This window comes from Larus michahellis, chromosome 4 (assembly GCF_964199755.1).
Source record: "Larus michahellis chromosome 4, bLarMic1.1, whole genome shotgun sequence".
Lineage (NCBI taxonomy): Eukaryota > Metazoa > Chordata > Aves > Charadriiformes > Laridae > Larus > Larus michahellis.
The window spans coordinates 36,833,220-36,848,796 of NC_133899.1; the positions used below are offsets into that span (position 1 = coordinate 36,833,220).

A 15,577-nucleotide genomic window follows, 5' to 3' on the forward strand; every position below is an offset into this window, starting at 1 on the left:
TTACAAAGTTATTACATATAGAAATTACTCCAAATTATCTGAAATGAATGGAAATTATGAGGTTTAAATTCCCCAGGTTACTGCAAGCACAGCACTGGAAATTTATTTTGTCATCTTGCTGAACATAATTGCTACAACAAAATTTTTTTCCATTTTACAACCGCAGCATAACTTATTTATACCAGTGTTGTTGTAATTTTACATCAATAAGTTGCATGGGAAGGAGTACACAGGTGGTAATTGAAAACAATAATTTGTGGTGGGGTCCAGGTGGAACAGTTGGCTCAGAAAGGACTTTACTTGCTGCTCTGTAAACACTTCGCATCTCGGCGGCCTTTGACTAGGGTGCTCTCAAACCTCTGGTCCACCCAGCGCCGAGGTGGCCTGGTCGTCCTAAATTACATTTCCAAGCATCAGTGGAAGCGAGAGGAACAACCGACCTACCATCGTGGCACTGTCCTGCAGCCCACGCGCAGGGGGCAAAGTGAGGTGCCTGGGGACAAGGAGAAATCTAAACCTGGGGAAAAGTGGCGAGCGCCGTCCCAGAGTCGGGAACAGCATCCCTGAAAGAACCAAGCTGGAAGGAAACGCAATCCGGGTCTGGGGCGCACATGAATGTGCTCACAAGCCACAAGCCTGTTCTCTTGGGGTGTTAAGGCCAACATCGGGGGTTGCCCCCGGCTTTTCAGCTCAACCGTCTTCAATGCGTGTGGCGATGCGTTGCCATTTGTTTATCGGAGGGAATGCTGTTATTTGATCATTTTCAATTAAGATGTGAGTAGTTGCCTGAGACACGAGCAATGACGTTCACGTTCATACTTTGCTCCACTCTTTATGAACAGGAATGTGTAATTTGGGTGCAATACACAAGCACTCCCAGGCCAGGCATCCGCACTTCTCCCTTCCGTAATTGTCAACAGGAATAATGAAACTGCAGAGGCTGGTACTGAATCCAGAAACTGATGAATTTCCCTGTTTGAGTTCCGTCACCCGAGTTCAAGCAATAAAAATAATAACAATAACATTGATAACAGGTTACTATGGATATACCCTATTTAAATAAAATAAAGTGGGAAGAACATAGAGGAATAAAGAACACGAATGAATGAGGCGCCGTTCTCTTCTGATGTTCAGATTCGGATTTTCATGATTCACAAGAGACAGGCTGGAACGTTTCTGTCATGAGTTCAAGCTGAAGATTTCATTGCCACGTTCAGAGTGAGAGGCCTTTGTTATTTTAAACAACCCAAAGATTTCAAATTCCTCTTAAAATCATCTGAGAAGGGGAAGGGAAGAAATCGGTTGAAACTCACACTTGAAAGCAGCAGAGAGCTGTATGAATCCCAAATTTCAGGTTGTGTAAGTTCTGAGGAGCACCTATGGAGGGAGGAGGGGTTCTTCGTCCCCTCCGCATGCAAACGGAGTTGCACATGAATCCCTGGAGAGATACAATGTTATGCATTTCCACAATGGAGCAAGTTTTAAAAGTAACTCTTCAGATGAAAATATCCCTCAATTTCTAGGAGTTTTTCAGGGATTTTTTTTTTTAACAGAAAAACTAGTGCTGGTTCACAAAACTCAGCTTATTGCACCAAGCAATGATGGCATCTGTTTTCCAAAGACACAAACAATCCTTGGACTGAATTCGTTAGGAAAGATGTGCCAACTTTTTTTTTTTTAAAAAAAAAGCCTCCCCAGCAACAGTGGATTTTGCCCATCTTCCTTCATTTTTTTTTTTTTTTTTTGGTAAATAGCAATCCTAACCCGGGTGTTACACGGACGCCCAAGTGGCATCCTTTGTGGGATGGCGCATATCGAGCAGATGGGATGCTTGACTCCTCTCTGGATGCTTCTAAAGCTTCTTCCCCGCTACCTTTGCCTGTCGGTGTGTGCAGGCGGATGCAGGCGGTGAGGGACGACGCTGGAGAGAACTGTTATCTGACTTTTAGAGAAACCCACAAGTTACAGATGTAGGGGCAGGACTTGCTCTTACTGTAGTCCCTGAGGGTCCTGCAAGTGATTTCAGGGGGGACACTACTACTGTCGGAAAGTTTAAAGCTTAAACAGGCCAAGCTCTGCTTTTAGGAATGCACCTTTTAAATGATGCACCTGGAAAATGAGACCAAATCCTGCATTTTATCCTATTTAAAAAAAAAATTAAAAAAAATCTGTTTTTCCTCTGCTTCTTGCTTTCTGGTTCTGTGATTATTCCTTTGGGGGGTGGGGGGAGAGGTGTTGTTTTGATTTTGTTTATTTTAATTGAAAAAAGGTGTGGGAGAAAACTGGCCCCCAGCATTTGGACTGTTATCTAGTACATTTAACACTTGGAAAGAGATGGAAAAAAGGAGGACTCTGCAGGAAAAAGAGAAAACTACCATCACACACAGAAAAAAGACCAACCCAAAACCCCACAGACCATTGACTGAGCAGGGCACTCCAGGGAAGGTTTAGAATGTAAATGTTGAGGAAATCTCGTTTTCTAAATTCGCTCCTGGAAACATGAGCAAGTGACAACCACCAAAAATAAGGGGACACCAAATGTCTTGAAAACACAACAAAAATCTGCATCTCTTTTGCCTCTCTCCAAAAAGTCTCGGGAATGGGGCAAGGGATAATACATTATCCTCTTAAGCCTTCGTTTCACTGCACTCTCAAATATACCAGTGTCATGGAAAAGAAAATCAAGTGAATAAATGTTGCAATTTATATATATTTGAATAGATAACAAGAACAATTTTACTGTTTGCCCTAAATGAAAAACCCCACCAAATCATTCCTCTGATTGAGGTTCTGAAGCTCTGTTTATGGCTGCAAAGTGATTTGATACAAAAAAAATACACATTTTGAGTTATTATATCACCCAGAAATTTGATGCCACTTAACTATGTAATTTTCAGAAATGATATAAAACCGCTGCAGAAAAATATTCAGGGAAGCCCAAAAGACCTCTTTTTATCTTTTTTTATGGGTCTAAAATGAGAACTCACAGAGATCCTTGCACTGTATGTGAAGGCTGAACTGCCACCTCGGGAGCTTTATTAATATGTATGTAAATATGATCTGGTTAGATCCTGTGTTTCTGTGTCTTTTCACAAGGTGGAGCGGCTAACTAAGCCGATCAGATCAACGCCCTGTGTTTATTCTTTTTTCTTTTTTTTTTTTTTCTTTTTCCAAGCAGCAACGTTTAAAGATTCAAAGAGAATGAGGACAGCAGCCTCATTTATGTCAACATTGTCTCAAACCTCCTTCCTTCCTTCCTTTCCTCTCTTCTCTCCTCCCCCCCCCCCCCGCAACTCCCAGATCTGTATCAAAAACAATTTACTTCTAACTTAGCATGAGCTTTCTCAGTAAAGGCTGGGGAGAAACCGAAATCACATCACACAGAATCTGCAGCTCCAATTTTTCTTCCACTGAAAAGTTATTTGAGCAAATGGGGAGAAAGTGGAAATGCATTCGAAATGTGTCCAAGTGACACATCAAGCTTATCCTCCGTGAGGATATTGGGACTTCCTCTTTACACTGAAGCCACTGTTATTTATGTATCTATATCCGTGCCAAATTTTAGCTAAAGACATTGCACGATTTAAAAAAAAAAAAAAAAAAAAAAAAAAAGAAAGAAAAGAGAAACCCAGAAGCTGAACATGTGTGCGCGGAGAGTTCTTGACTCAGCATGCCTTGTTGTATATAGGATAAAATGGAATATTTAACATCATATTAGCTTGTTTTCCCCTATGATAAGGACACTGTTTCTACATGAGAACTCCTCAAACCCCTAGTTTACTATGAAGACAGAAAAAATTATTACCTTAACACAAGATATTTTGTGCATAAGACTCCTTTCCCTCCCTAATTTAAAAGAAGGGACTATAGCACCTTCAGAACTAGTGAAAAGCTTGTTCTCTTCTTGCGGGTTATGCTCCCGTTTTGCCTGTTTCTTTCTTTCTTCGGGGAATTTTGTTTTGTTGTTGTGTATTTTTGTGAGGTTTTTTGTTGTTACGGGGAGCTGCCACCCCAGGTTTGTGGGACAGTGGCGGGAGGCCGGCGCTGTGCCGCAGCCCCCGGGACGGTGAGAGGGCGACACAGGACCCCCTTTCCCAGCTGCGGGAGCCCATCCCTCTCGCGCATCCCCGGCACAAAGCGGGGCGACGTCGGGGGCCGCCGCCGCCGCCCGGGGCAGCCCCCGGGGACCCCGGCCCCACTTGCGGGGCTGCCGCCACCGGCTGCAGCGGTGGGGGGGGGGGGGATCGAGGAGCGGGGGGACGACACAAGAGCGGGGCCAGCTGCAGATGGAGGCGGGTCGAGGGATAGGTCAAGGTTAGAAAGAGCCTGCTATTGATCTGGCTTTGAACGCGAGACAGGGAGAGCAGAGAGACTAAAGGGGGAGCTGTGAGACAAGACATTAACAGCTTTCAGTGCTAATGATCACAAGTGCCAGACAGGGGAGGAAAGAGGAGACTGAGAAATCACTTTGGAATTTTTTTTTTTAATTTTTTTTTTTTTTTCCCTCCCCCCTATTGGGATGTATTTTCGGCGGAGGAGGAGGAGGAGGCAGGCTGGGGGCTCGCCCCCCGCAGCCGGCCAAGGCGGTTACGGGCGGGAGGGGGCTCCATCGGCCCCGCCGCCCCCAGCAGCCGGGCCGGCCGCCTGGTCAATCATTGCCGGCCCTTATCTCCTGCTCTCGGTGCCCACTGGGAGCCACTGGTTAATCAACAGATGATGCCCCGTAACTTCCCGATAAGCCGCGCTCCGAAGGGGTGCAGCTTCCTGCAGCTCGCTGAGAAACGGCCTCAGCCGCTGCCAGCCGGACTTTGCACCCCCGAGCGTGGAAAGCGACACCCGTGACACCCTCGTCCCCCTTCCCCCCAACCCACCCGTGACCGCGGCCACAGATTCGCGGAGCGGCCCCCTCACCCGGGCCGGGCGGCGCTTTGCAGGGCAGGCACAGCCACACAAAGCCTCGCCAGCCGGGAGGAGAGGGGGGATCAAGGCGGGGGGAGAGAAGTGAGGGCAGCCCCCTTCCCCGCGGGTGCGGAGGCCAGCGGAGGGGAGCCCCTTCCCTCCGTGCCCCCCCCCGACAGAGTGCGGCATCCCGGCCCCCGCAGGCTCGGACAGCGCTGCCCACCCAGGGCCGGCTCCGGGGAGGACCCCAACGGGGCCCGGGGCTCCCGCACCCCCCCAGCCCCTGCCATCCCCACTCTCATTTTTCTTTGCAAACAACCCAAAACACACACGGCGAAGAATCTAAACAGCCTAAGCGCCGTTAAATGTCTTTTAGGCGTTTGCCATGCGGAAATAGAGGCGGGGGGCTGAGCCGGGGCACAGGAGGGCACTGCAAGGCTGGTCCAGCGCCTTTCGCCCGGCCTGGGAGCTGGCAGGGGTGGGGGGGGTGGAGGGGGGGTGGGGGGCGGCTGCCTTCGCTGTGCCGTCGGGCCAGGCTCCGGGGGGGGCCGGGGGCTGGCAGCGCCGAACTGGGAGCTGTGAGCGGGCGGGCGGGTGTGGGGAGGAAAAGGCAGATTTGCTGGAGGAGGCGAGAGCGTTGCTGTTTAGCCAAATTCTACTCAAAGCTGATTAAGGGCACCGAGACGAATTCTGGTCCCCCCCTCCGGGCTCTCATGCGATTTAATACCAAAAAAAAAGAAATAAATTAATGTATTCATTTAACGTGGAAAGTAAATGACACGACTGCAGAGCGGCTCTCCTAGCCTGCTCCGCGTGGAGGCTGGGGTTTCTTGGGTTTCTGCTCCATCTGCCTTCAAGCCCCCAGACACACCACATCCCCCCCCCCCCCCCCGCCCCCATTCCCCTCGCCCTGTCCAGACCTGGTGCTGAAAAGCTGTTTGCACCGAACAATTTCCTTGTCTGGGGAGAGGGGGGGGGGGGGGGGAATTAATAAATAATGGCAAGAGATGGGCTGGGAGAGCGGAGGCAGAGGGGAAAAAGTTGGTTTCCAAGAATCTCCCAAGTTAGCAGCGCACGCAGTTTGTGGGCATTTACCTGCGTGTGAAACAGGAGGAAAAGTGCACACCGAGATACGGTCCCTGGGAACTCGGCGTCTCTCGCTTCGTAGCTGAGACTTAATTCCTCCAAGGAAAAAATACTCTCTGCCAGGATTTTAAGGGAAGGGAAGAAGGGAAGGGGGGGCGGGTGTGGGAGAAGAAGGTCGGAGCATGTTGTGCGTGTGCGGATCGGGAGTGTGTGCGCGCGTGTCCCGCCACCATCACGCTGCGGGTAGGGAGAGAGGAGGGAGGGAGAGGAAAAAAAAAAAAAAAAAAAGGCACAAAACCAAACCCTCTCCCCAACCCACACAGATATTTGTGTTGTTGTAAAACTGTTCGAAAGAAATGCCGGGGGACCGTGCTTGCCGCCGAGGAGCTGCGGGAGGGAAGAGAGACACCACCCCCCCCCCTCCGTCTCGGGAGCTGCCGCTGCCGGGCTGGGACGGCGGGGAGCACGACCCGGCGCCGAGCCCGGACGGCGGAGACCGGTGGCCGCAATGAGTAACGGCGAGGCGGCGGCGGCGGCGGCAGCGGCAGCGGCGGGCAGCGCTCCGCAGCCTCCCGCCCGCGCCTCCCTCCGCCGCCGGCCGCGGAGCCCCAGCGCGGCCCCCGGCGGCCGCCCCCTCGCCGCTCCGCCGGGCGCGGGGAAGTTTGGCCGGGCGTGAGGATGCGGATTTATTCCTTTCCCCCCTCACACACACAACCCCCTCCATCCATCCATCCATCCATCCATCCATCCATCCATCCATCCATCCATCCATCCATCCATCCCCGCTTTCCTTCGCTGCCGACACTCCGCGTACCGGAGAAAGCAGCGCTGCACAAAGCGCGGAGCGGCTCCCCCAGCCCCGCATGTGCTTTAGTTTGTGTGCGAGCGTGTGTGTGTTGTATGTGTGGTGTGTGTGTGTGTGTGTGTGCGGGTGTGTGTGCGGTGTGTGCGAGTGGCGTTTCTTGTTCTCTTGCAGGGTACAATGTTAAAAAGCCACCGCTAGTCGCCCCCAGTGCTCCTACTCTCTGGGTCTTTTTGTCTCTAGTGCAGATTAAACGTCACGTCCGCACTTGAACTTGAATTTTATCCCATTGTACAGAGGCAGCCCCAGCCATAGAGAGACAGAGCGCTCCCAGAGAACCAGGACTCCGCCATCTTCACATTGCAATATATAATAGTAATAGCCAGCACCAGCCCAGCTGCACTGGGGGCTTCCTTCCTTCCAGTCCCAGTGCCAGGCGAGGGGGGAAGAGTGCAAAGTGGTGCAGGAGCACTGGCAATCCAAAAGCACCAGGGCAAAGCAGTGCCACTTGAACTGGGAAAGAGGAGACACAGTTTTGGCTACCCCTTTTCAAAAAAATTCTCTCTATATATCTACCCAGCAAGGGTCAATCTCTGAAAAACATTTTTCTTTTTTTGGCAATTTTTGTGTGTGTGGGCAATCCCAATTCCAGTACCTTTTTTTTTTTATATTACTGCTTTTTTTCTTTTTTAAATTTTTTCTATTTTTTTTTCTTTTTTTATCCTCCTGGTGGAAAAGCGCACTTGCCAATTTGCCAAGCACTCTGGAAAGAGGGAAAGAGAAAAGTGTCACTGGCGGTGCATATCCTCCTAAGTTCAAGAAGAGATCTGGAAGTCCAAGTGGCAGAAGCAGTGGAGAAAAGACAGAGTGTGTGAAAGAGAGAGAAAAAAAAGAGCGAGAAAGAGCTTCTCCTGATGATGATGATGATTTTTAATTGAGAGGAGATCCCATCCAGTGCACCACAGCAGCAGCAAAAAGGAGGCTTTTTTTTTCTTTTCTTTTTTTTTTTCGAAAGAAGAAGAACTCGATAAAGAAGAAGAAGAAGAAAGAGGAAAAAAAAAAAAGACGAGGAGGATCGCCCCCCAACACATCCCCCTAAACCAGTGCAGCTCTCCAGGCGATGCCAGTGTAAATGCCAGGGCAATGTCCCGTCGCAAGCAGGGAAACCCGCAGCACTTGTCACAAAGAGAGATTATCACACGTAAGTTTGAACTTGGAACCAGACCGAGCCGAAATCGAGGAGCAAAATTAGGGAAGGGGAGGAAGCGGTCGGGGGGGGGGGGGGGGAGACTCCAGGAGGAACCAAAGCTGGTAAATGACTTCAGAGAGAGGGAGAGGAGAAGGGAATTAAAGAGGGGAGGGGGGTGTGTGGCTAGGGGGGGGATGGGCTGGGGGTGGAGGGGGGGGGAGAAGCCCGAAGTTTGCCGTGCGTTTTTGCAGCGGTGCGGAGGTGAGGCGGGCGGCGGGGAGCGGGGAAGGCGCTGCCGGCGGGGCGAGCGCGGCGCGGCGTGGGGGGCTCTCCCCGGAGAGACGGGGTGCGTGTGCGGGGAAAGGGCCGGGGGTGGGGTGGGGGGGTGCGGCGGTGCGGGACGCGCCGCTCCGGATCGGGTGACCCCAACCGGGGCTCCGCCGCTCGCTCCCGGCCCCGCTCCTCGTTCCCCGCTCCGGGAAAAGTTGGCCGAGCGTTTCGCCTCGGCGTGACAGCCGGGCCAGGGGGCTGGGGGGGGGGGGGCGGGGGGGGAGGATCAAGGTGGGCAGCGTCGGGGGGAGAAGCGGAGCGGCCCGGGGAGGCGGGGGGAACACACACTTAACGGGAAGCACATGGTGGGCCGGACGGCCGAGCCCCCCGCTGCGGGGACGCGGGGCAGGTAGATGGGCAGGCTGCACCCTGCCCGCCCCAGGTGCATCGCCGGCGGGGGGAGAGAACTCTCCTCCAAAGCTGAGGGGAAGGCAGGCTTGGTGCAGGGCTAGAGGCAAGGGCAGGGGCTGCAGAAGGGCCAGGGGCGGGCGGGGGTGTCTGGCGGGGGGGTGTGTGTGGGGGTGTGCGGACGTGGGGGCGCGGGTAGAAGCGAGTTGGGGGAACGGGGCTGCAGGGGACGAAATGCGGCTCGGGTGGCGGGGCGGGAGCGGAGGCTGCACTTTGCCCAAGCTCCCATTGTGAAATGAAAACACACACATACACCCCAGCCCCCGCCCCCCCCCCCAAAAAAAAAATAGGGAAGGAAAAGCGGGGGGAGGGAAGGAGGCGCCCCCCCCACTCCCTTTCCAGCTCGAGCATCCCCCCTCCTCCCCGTTCCCCGCCCTAGAGCCCCGGGAGAGGGGCGAGCGCCTGCGGGCAGAGCCGGGGGCAGGTCCCCGCGCCGGGCGCCCCGCTCCGCTGCTCCCGGCCCCGCGGGGCTTATGCCGCGAGGTGGGGGGGGATGGAAGGGGGAGGGGTGTGTCGCCTCCCGGGATGCGGGGTCCCCCGCGCTCCCCGCTGCTCCGCCGCCACCGGGGTACGGGGGGTGATTCAGGGGAGTCCCCATTTCTCTCCTGTAGCATTGTACCCGTTTTGAGGGGGGGTGATGGAAAATACCCGGCGCACCATGGGGAGGTTTGGGGGGGGGCAGCGGAGGCCGGGATGTGGCCCCGCACCCCGCCGGGAAGGCCGGCCGGACATCCCACCCCCCCACCCCCCCACTTCCCTAAGAGGAGTCCGCAAGTTGCTGTGCTGCGGGGGGCGGCGGAGCGCACAGAGCCAGCCCGGGGCTGAGCCTGAGCCGCGGCGGATCCGAATATTTATGTTGAGATTTTAAAGAATTTAAATAAATAAATAAAATATTCCCCCGGCTTCTCTCCCCTCCCCTGAAAGCCAAGAATAGGAGCCATCTGCCAGGAGCATTTGGTGCTTGCGAGCTCCTCTCTTTCTTTGTTACCGGTGATAAATTTCTGTTTGTAAGATTTCCTTGGGAATCGAGATATATATGTGTATATAATTTTTCCACCTCCTGTGAGATTTTTTTTCTTTTCGTAGCGGCGGGTTGTTGGGGGACGGTTTGTGTCCCGAAATTTCAATTTCTTTCGCTCTCTCTTTCCTTTTTTTTCTCTTTTTCTTTTGGTGTGCGCTTTTATTTTTTAACCCGTTCCTCCCTCGCCCCCCTCTTCCCCCCCTCCCAGCCCATCAGCTGGTGGAACACAAATGAAGATGCATCTGGTATTCATCTCTTTCTGGGGGTTTGTTTTTAATTCATTGTTATTTTGGAGTCAGATTTGCATCACCATAAAAGGTGGATTCCCCCCCCCCCAACTCCCTCCCCTTCGTTAATTGCATTTTTGTTTTTAACCATCCGTTTTGGAAAATGCATTTCCTTTTTTTTGTTGGTGGCTTCTTAATTTTTTTCCTTTTTTTTTTTTTTTTTTTTAAGAAAAAGCAGCACCAACCTAATCCCTCTAAATCGCCCTGTGCAATTTTTCCCACTTCTTTTCTGTCTCAGTTGCGAGGAGATGTGGGGTGTTGAAAGGGGGTGTGCGGAAAATCTGGTTTGTTGCGCACGTCTGAATTTGTTTAAAGGGGTGAAACATTTTCTTTTCTCGCTGCTGTTGCTGCTGGGGGGGGGGGAGAGTTGAGGAGGGGGGGAGGTGGGGTGGAGAAGAGAGCCAGGTAGGTTTGTTCTTCCAATTTGGTCTCCTTTTCTGATGGCTTTACTTGAAAGTAAATAATGAGGCAGGAGAGCATTAAAAGGTGCCGAGGAGCTGCGTGTAGAATGGGTTTAGCGGGGAGGCTGGGGAGGAATGGAGAGCAGAGCGGTTCGCAGCTTCCCTCCCTCCCCTCTGGTCTCTATCTCTCTCTCTCCATCCCGAGGAAGCTGGCGGAGAAATCAGGCTGCATACTGAACAGTGGCAGAAAAACCCCAAGGTATCCAGGGGAGGAGGGGGTGGGAGCCGGGGGGGGGTGTGAAGCTGGGGTTGGGGCTGGGGGGGGTGAGCAGGAAGCGCAGGCATTTCAGCGCACAGGCGCTGAGCCCCAGCTGCAGGCTGTGCAGGAGCCGGGGCGGGGGGCCGCGATCCTCGCACTCCTCGGGAAGGTGTCACTCGTGTGTGTGGGGGAAAAGCAGCCAGGGAGACCGTCCATTGGCGAGGGGGAGTTTGGAAAGTAGCGGGCAACGGAATAGGAAACCAAAACACTTGCAACTAAATAAAGCCAACCCCAAGCCAAGCCCCCAAAGCGGGGATGAATTGAGACTGCTTTCTGAAGTCTTGCTTTTATGTCATGTTTAGCTTGGGCTCTTTTTTCCCCCTTTCTCTCTCCCTTTTTGGCATCTGTCAGGAGAGTTGCATTTCAGGATGGATTGGCGGTCTGTGCCAGGCAAGGAAAGAGAAACTGGGAGAGAGATGGGGAGAGAGAGAAGGGTTTTCTGACGCTGCTTAGCTGGAGTTTATTGGGTTTCATGCTCTTGGTGTTCAGAGAAACGTTTAGATCCTGAGTGTAAGACAAACAAACAAACACAAAAAGCAGAGAGGCTGCAGGGTAGTTGTGCTCCGGAGTTGCAGCCTCTCATTAGCCCAGTGGTCTTTAAGACTGCAAAGCGGAGTGGCCTGTTTGTCCTTGCCAGGCTGACCCAGGCAGCCTTGGAATGGACGGGTGTGCGGGACAAAAAGAGGGGAAGCACATGGAGAGAAGAGACCTTTCCTCGGTGGTGGTGGCCAGAACAAACTTGGTAGCTGAGCTCACTTAAATGGGTGGACAAAGCAAAAGAGGGGCTGATGGAGAGAAGAGGAGGCTGAGCTGTTGAGCTGCACTGTGCAAAGAAATGTTATTTTGGTTTGATTCAAATTGCTGATTTTCCAGCTTTAAGATCTTCTTTTTTTAACTTGAGAAATCTGCTTTCAAACTGGCCCCACATTTTGCATTTGAAGGAAATGTGAAAGGCGAGAGCATGTGAAAAGCTCGCTGATAGCAGTTTTGCAGAAGGCGGCAAAGCAAGAACATTTCTGTCGAGCAGCAGCAGCAAAGATTGGGAGGGAAAAGCACAGTAAAATCACACAATTCCAGGTAGAGAGCCAGGTTTCCCAAGCAGGCTCCTCAGTACCTGGTCAACAGGTTCCCTAGGAAGAGTAATAATTTCCTTTATCGCTTTCTATTTGTATGTAGTCATTAAAAATAATTAAAAGAAAAACCTATGATTTTTTGCATGTCAAAGTTTGGCAAATTGCTTCAAGGAGCTTCTCTTAAAATGCATTTAGATTTAGTGCAATTAATGCACTTTTTTTCCTACAGAAAAAAACCCACACCAATGTAATCCACTCTAATACAAAGAGAAGTAAGCTGTGACTGAAGAATTAGAGAGGAAATTATTATTGTTTTGGAGATGGCTGACTTTTTCATACTACCCACATAGTTGTGCACAGAACAGCTTAACGTGCTTTTAAAAGATGATACATGTGTTAGTTTTAAATAGGACAGGGAAAAAAATAATGTTGTGTGCTGTCGACTTCCAGGTTGCCTTTCATTTGAATATATTTGTATCAGACTTTACAAGATTAAAAAAAAAAATACTGGCACATTTTCATAGTTTCTGGTCTTTTAAAATATTTTTTGAAAACTGGTGCGGAGTAACTAGATTGTGGATGTAGGTTGTTCCGTCCTTTTTGGTTGATGTGCTCGGTGGCTTAAATAGAGGTACAGCGGGTGAGAAAACATTTTGCATTTTCTTTCTGGTCGGCAGATGCAGAGCATATTTTGTCAGGCTTATTTAAATATTGAGAAATAAAAGTCTTGAAGATTTTACAACCTGGCTGCCTTTAATGGGAATGGTTGGAGCCCTTGTCTTGCACGAAATGTATGTTTCTCTGCAGAACAAAGGGTTGTCTTGTGGCATATTTGACAATAATTACGACTTAGAGGAGTGCGCGCTTGTAGAAGTAGTACAAATTATTGATATCAGTTACCGACTTCAGTTGACACCTCTTCAGCGGCTCTTCCCGGGGCTGAGCTTGCTGCCAGCACATCTTTTCGCTAGAAAAAAAAAAAATAAAATGCCTCGCAAAAGACTTTATCTTCTCTTCCACACATTTCCTACCTGCATCGCTTTGCGCTTCGCGTTGTTTGCGGATGGTGGTGGTGGTGGTGGGGAATTAATACAAGCCAAAATAAACTTTGCTGGCTTTTTTTTTTTTTTTTGTGAGTCGCTTCGCCAGCCTGCTTGCCTGCCTTGTGGCCCGGCTGCCAGTGGCGGGTGTTGGCGACTAGGGGGAGCTCACAGCCTGTCGCATGGCAGGGCTGGCTCCGGCCCGGGATGCTCAGCCCGCGGAAATCACGGCCACCGCTCCCACCGCTCCCGGGGCTGCGAAACATTTTCCCTGTAAAGTTGTACTATTGATTTTCATGCGGGGATCCATGTAGCCCTAGCCGAGAGGGGCTGCGAGCGAGGCAAAGCTATTTTTAGCCAAATCGCGGTGATTAATCGACCGGGGCGGCCAGGAGTTTTTAATTAAAATTAGTTTCTAACAATGCCTTTTATTGTCAACATGCAATGTTTAAATTCTCAATTTGTTGTTGTCAGATAGCAATCGGGGTAATGATACCTGTACATGAGCGAGTCTGTGTGTGTGGGGGGAGGAAAAAAACCCAGGGAGATCCGTTTGTTTGTTCCAGTGGATGTAAAAACACGGAGGGAGGAAGCTGGAGTTCTAGGAGAAGGTGTGTACAGCAATAAAGCAGACATACACGTACATAATTTGGCATTGATTACATGTCAGAAAGCCACACGTACCCCTGCTGAGAGGATTTGATACTAGATAGTTTACCGTACTTTGATCCTCAGGTCCTTACAGCAAAAAATCTGCAGTTCCTGCAAATGAAAATAAGCATTGTTTTGGTTTTTTTTTTCTAGAGAAACAAACACAAAATCACATCTGTAATGTAGAAGTTGCTGCTGAGCAGCGCACGGGCTGCTCCGTCAGGCTTGTGCCGTTCTCTGCTGCAGTCGGCTTGCGCGTCATGGACAGACTTTAGCGGGACGCTTTCTTGCTCAAACCTATAATTTCATGGCATACACGCGGGAAGCTTTGATCAGTGCATGTTTATTTCACCCAACCTGAGAAATTCATCAGGTTATGGTATTGGTAACATCGCACAAGCGTCTTCTTATTTTTAGGGTGCATTGTGTAGACTGAGGTTATCCCGTGACAGGAAAGCTCGCTTTATTCTAACCTGAAAGAGAAGTAAATTAGGTCAGACAAAAGATCAGGGCTGTCATCAGCTGTACAAAAACCCTTCACTCTTGGGTAGAGAGGGCCAGCAATTTATCTGATGATTTCTCTACTTCATTTAATGTTTGAATTGAGCTAGTTGGAAGCATATAGATAGCAGCCAGCTCGTTTGACAGACCGGTAAGCTGAGGAGCAGAGTGCTGGGCCGCTGATGATGCCAATGTTCCCCAGCCACGGGGAAAACCTTCCCTTCTCCCCTCCCAAAACCTCAAACTTTGCCGATCGTGGCTTTCCTTCCATTCCATGACTGTTAACTTTTACCAAGAGAAACAACGCTCCCCCTTTCCTCCTCCCCACCGCCTCTGCCCACCCGGTGCACGCACACCCGTGCTCCCCTTCCTCCTGCTCCCTCCTCTGCCTCCCACCCACCCCACTCCCCCAGGATGAAGCCTGGTGGAAAAGTCTCCCCGCGGAGACCTGCTACCCCAAAATGGCTCTCTGCCTCCTTGCCGGAGCATTTCCTTCTTTTTGGTTGCAGTTGGGTTTCTCCAGGGTTGCGTTGCAGTTCTCAGTTGAATGTGGTCTCCCCTCGGCAGTCTCCAGAGAAAGTGTGCAGAAAAATAAACGGGGGCTGGGGGTTACTGCCTGCTTTAAAGTTAGCGATACCATAAAAGTGCTTGGTGAAGCATCAGCATTGGCTGTGGATGGATTTATATATATGTATCTTTTTAACGAGGGAGGGAAAAAGACACCAATAACTGCGTGCATTGATAAATGCGTGATTCATTCAGCTGCTCTTACTACAGCACCTTCCTCTTTCGTGTTTATTTACTTTCTCAAAATGTATCTGGGCAGGCTGCACACCGTTCCTCAGCACCCACGGTTACAGCCTCAGAGGCAGTTGTGTGTTCAGCTCCTGAACACCAGTTAAATTTGCTCACTTTCTGTTTTCTCTTCCAAAAAGCGGTTGCTGCCTTGGTACTGTAGACTCTTGCTGGAGCTTTAAGTAGTAGCTTCCCCCCCTCCCCCTTTTTTTTTTCTTTCCAAGGAATATATAAAAAATGCCTAAAGCAGGCTATTCGAAAACAAATTAAAGCAGAGGGACACACTTCACGCGTTGCAGGCACGCGCCAGTAGAAGGGGGTTAGAAGAATATCATCATTTTACTGGCAAAAGTGACACCAGATCGGGGATTTGATTAATGGTGCAGCATTCACAGGGACTTAGTTCTGTATTTTTGACATATGCAAGTCTTTTGTGTAGTTGCCTCAGTGCAAGAAATTCCTTTTTTTTTTTTTCGTGGAGCAGCTGATAATTTGTGTGTGTGCTGGATATGCCCAAGGTACTTTCCAAAGACTAAGCACTAGACAGCACAGTATAAAAAAGGAATCCAAAGTTAAGGGAGAGGAAAAAAACACACTGGTTTACTTAACTTTTTTATGACCCCTTTTACTAAGCCACTGGAAGAATCCATAAATTCGCTGAATGTTATAATGAATATGCTTCAATGAAAGTAAAAAAGAAAGGCTTAAGAAAATTGTATATGAGCAACAGTGTGCCATACACAATTGAGAAACACAGTCTCTTTTGAGCCTGATA

At 50.5% G+C, this 15,577-nt stretch overlaps 1 protein-coding gene across 5 annotated transcripts in view; it reads left to right on the plus strand.

Annotated features, from left to right (window-relative positions):
- The first annotated feature begins 6,028 nt into the window (after positions 1–6,028).
- BCL11B (BCL11 transcription factor B) overlaps positions 6,029–15,577 on the plus strand; it is a 97,210-nt gene continuing 87,661 nt past the window's right edge. For 4 of the 5 annotated variants that reach the window (XM_074584040.1, XM_074584044.1, XM_074584041.1 and 1 more), the window contains exon 1: positions 6,029–7,988. In XM_074584040.1, the coding sequence (XP_074440141.1) occupies positions 7,931–7,988 (58 nt within the window). In that variant the 5' untranslated portion in view covers positions 6,029–7,930. Of the gene's footprint in view, positions 7,989–9,739; positions 10,683–15,577 lie in introns of those variants that run through there. The other variant, XM_074584042.1, reaches the window with a different exon arrangement.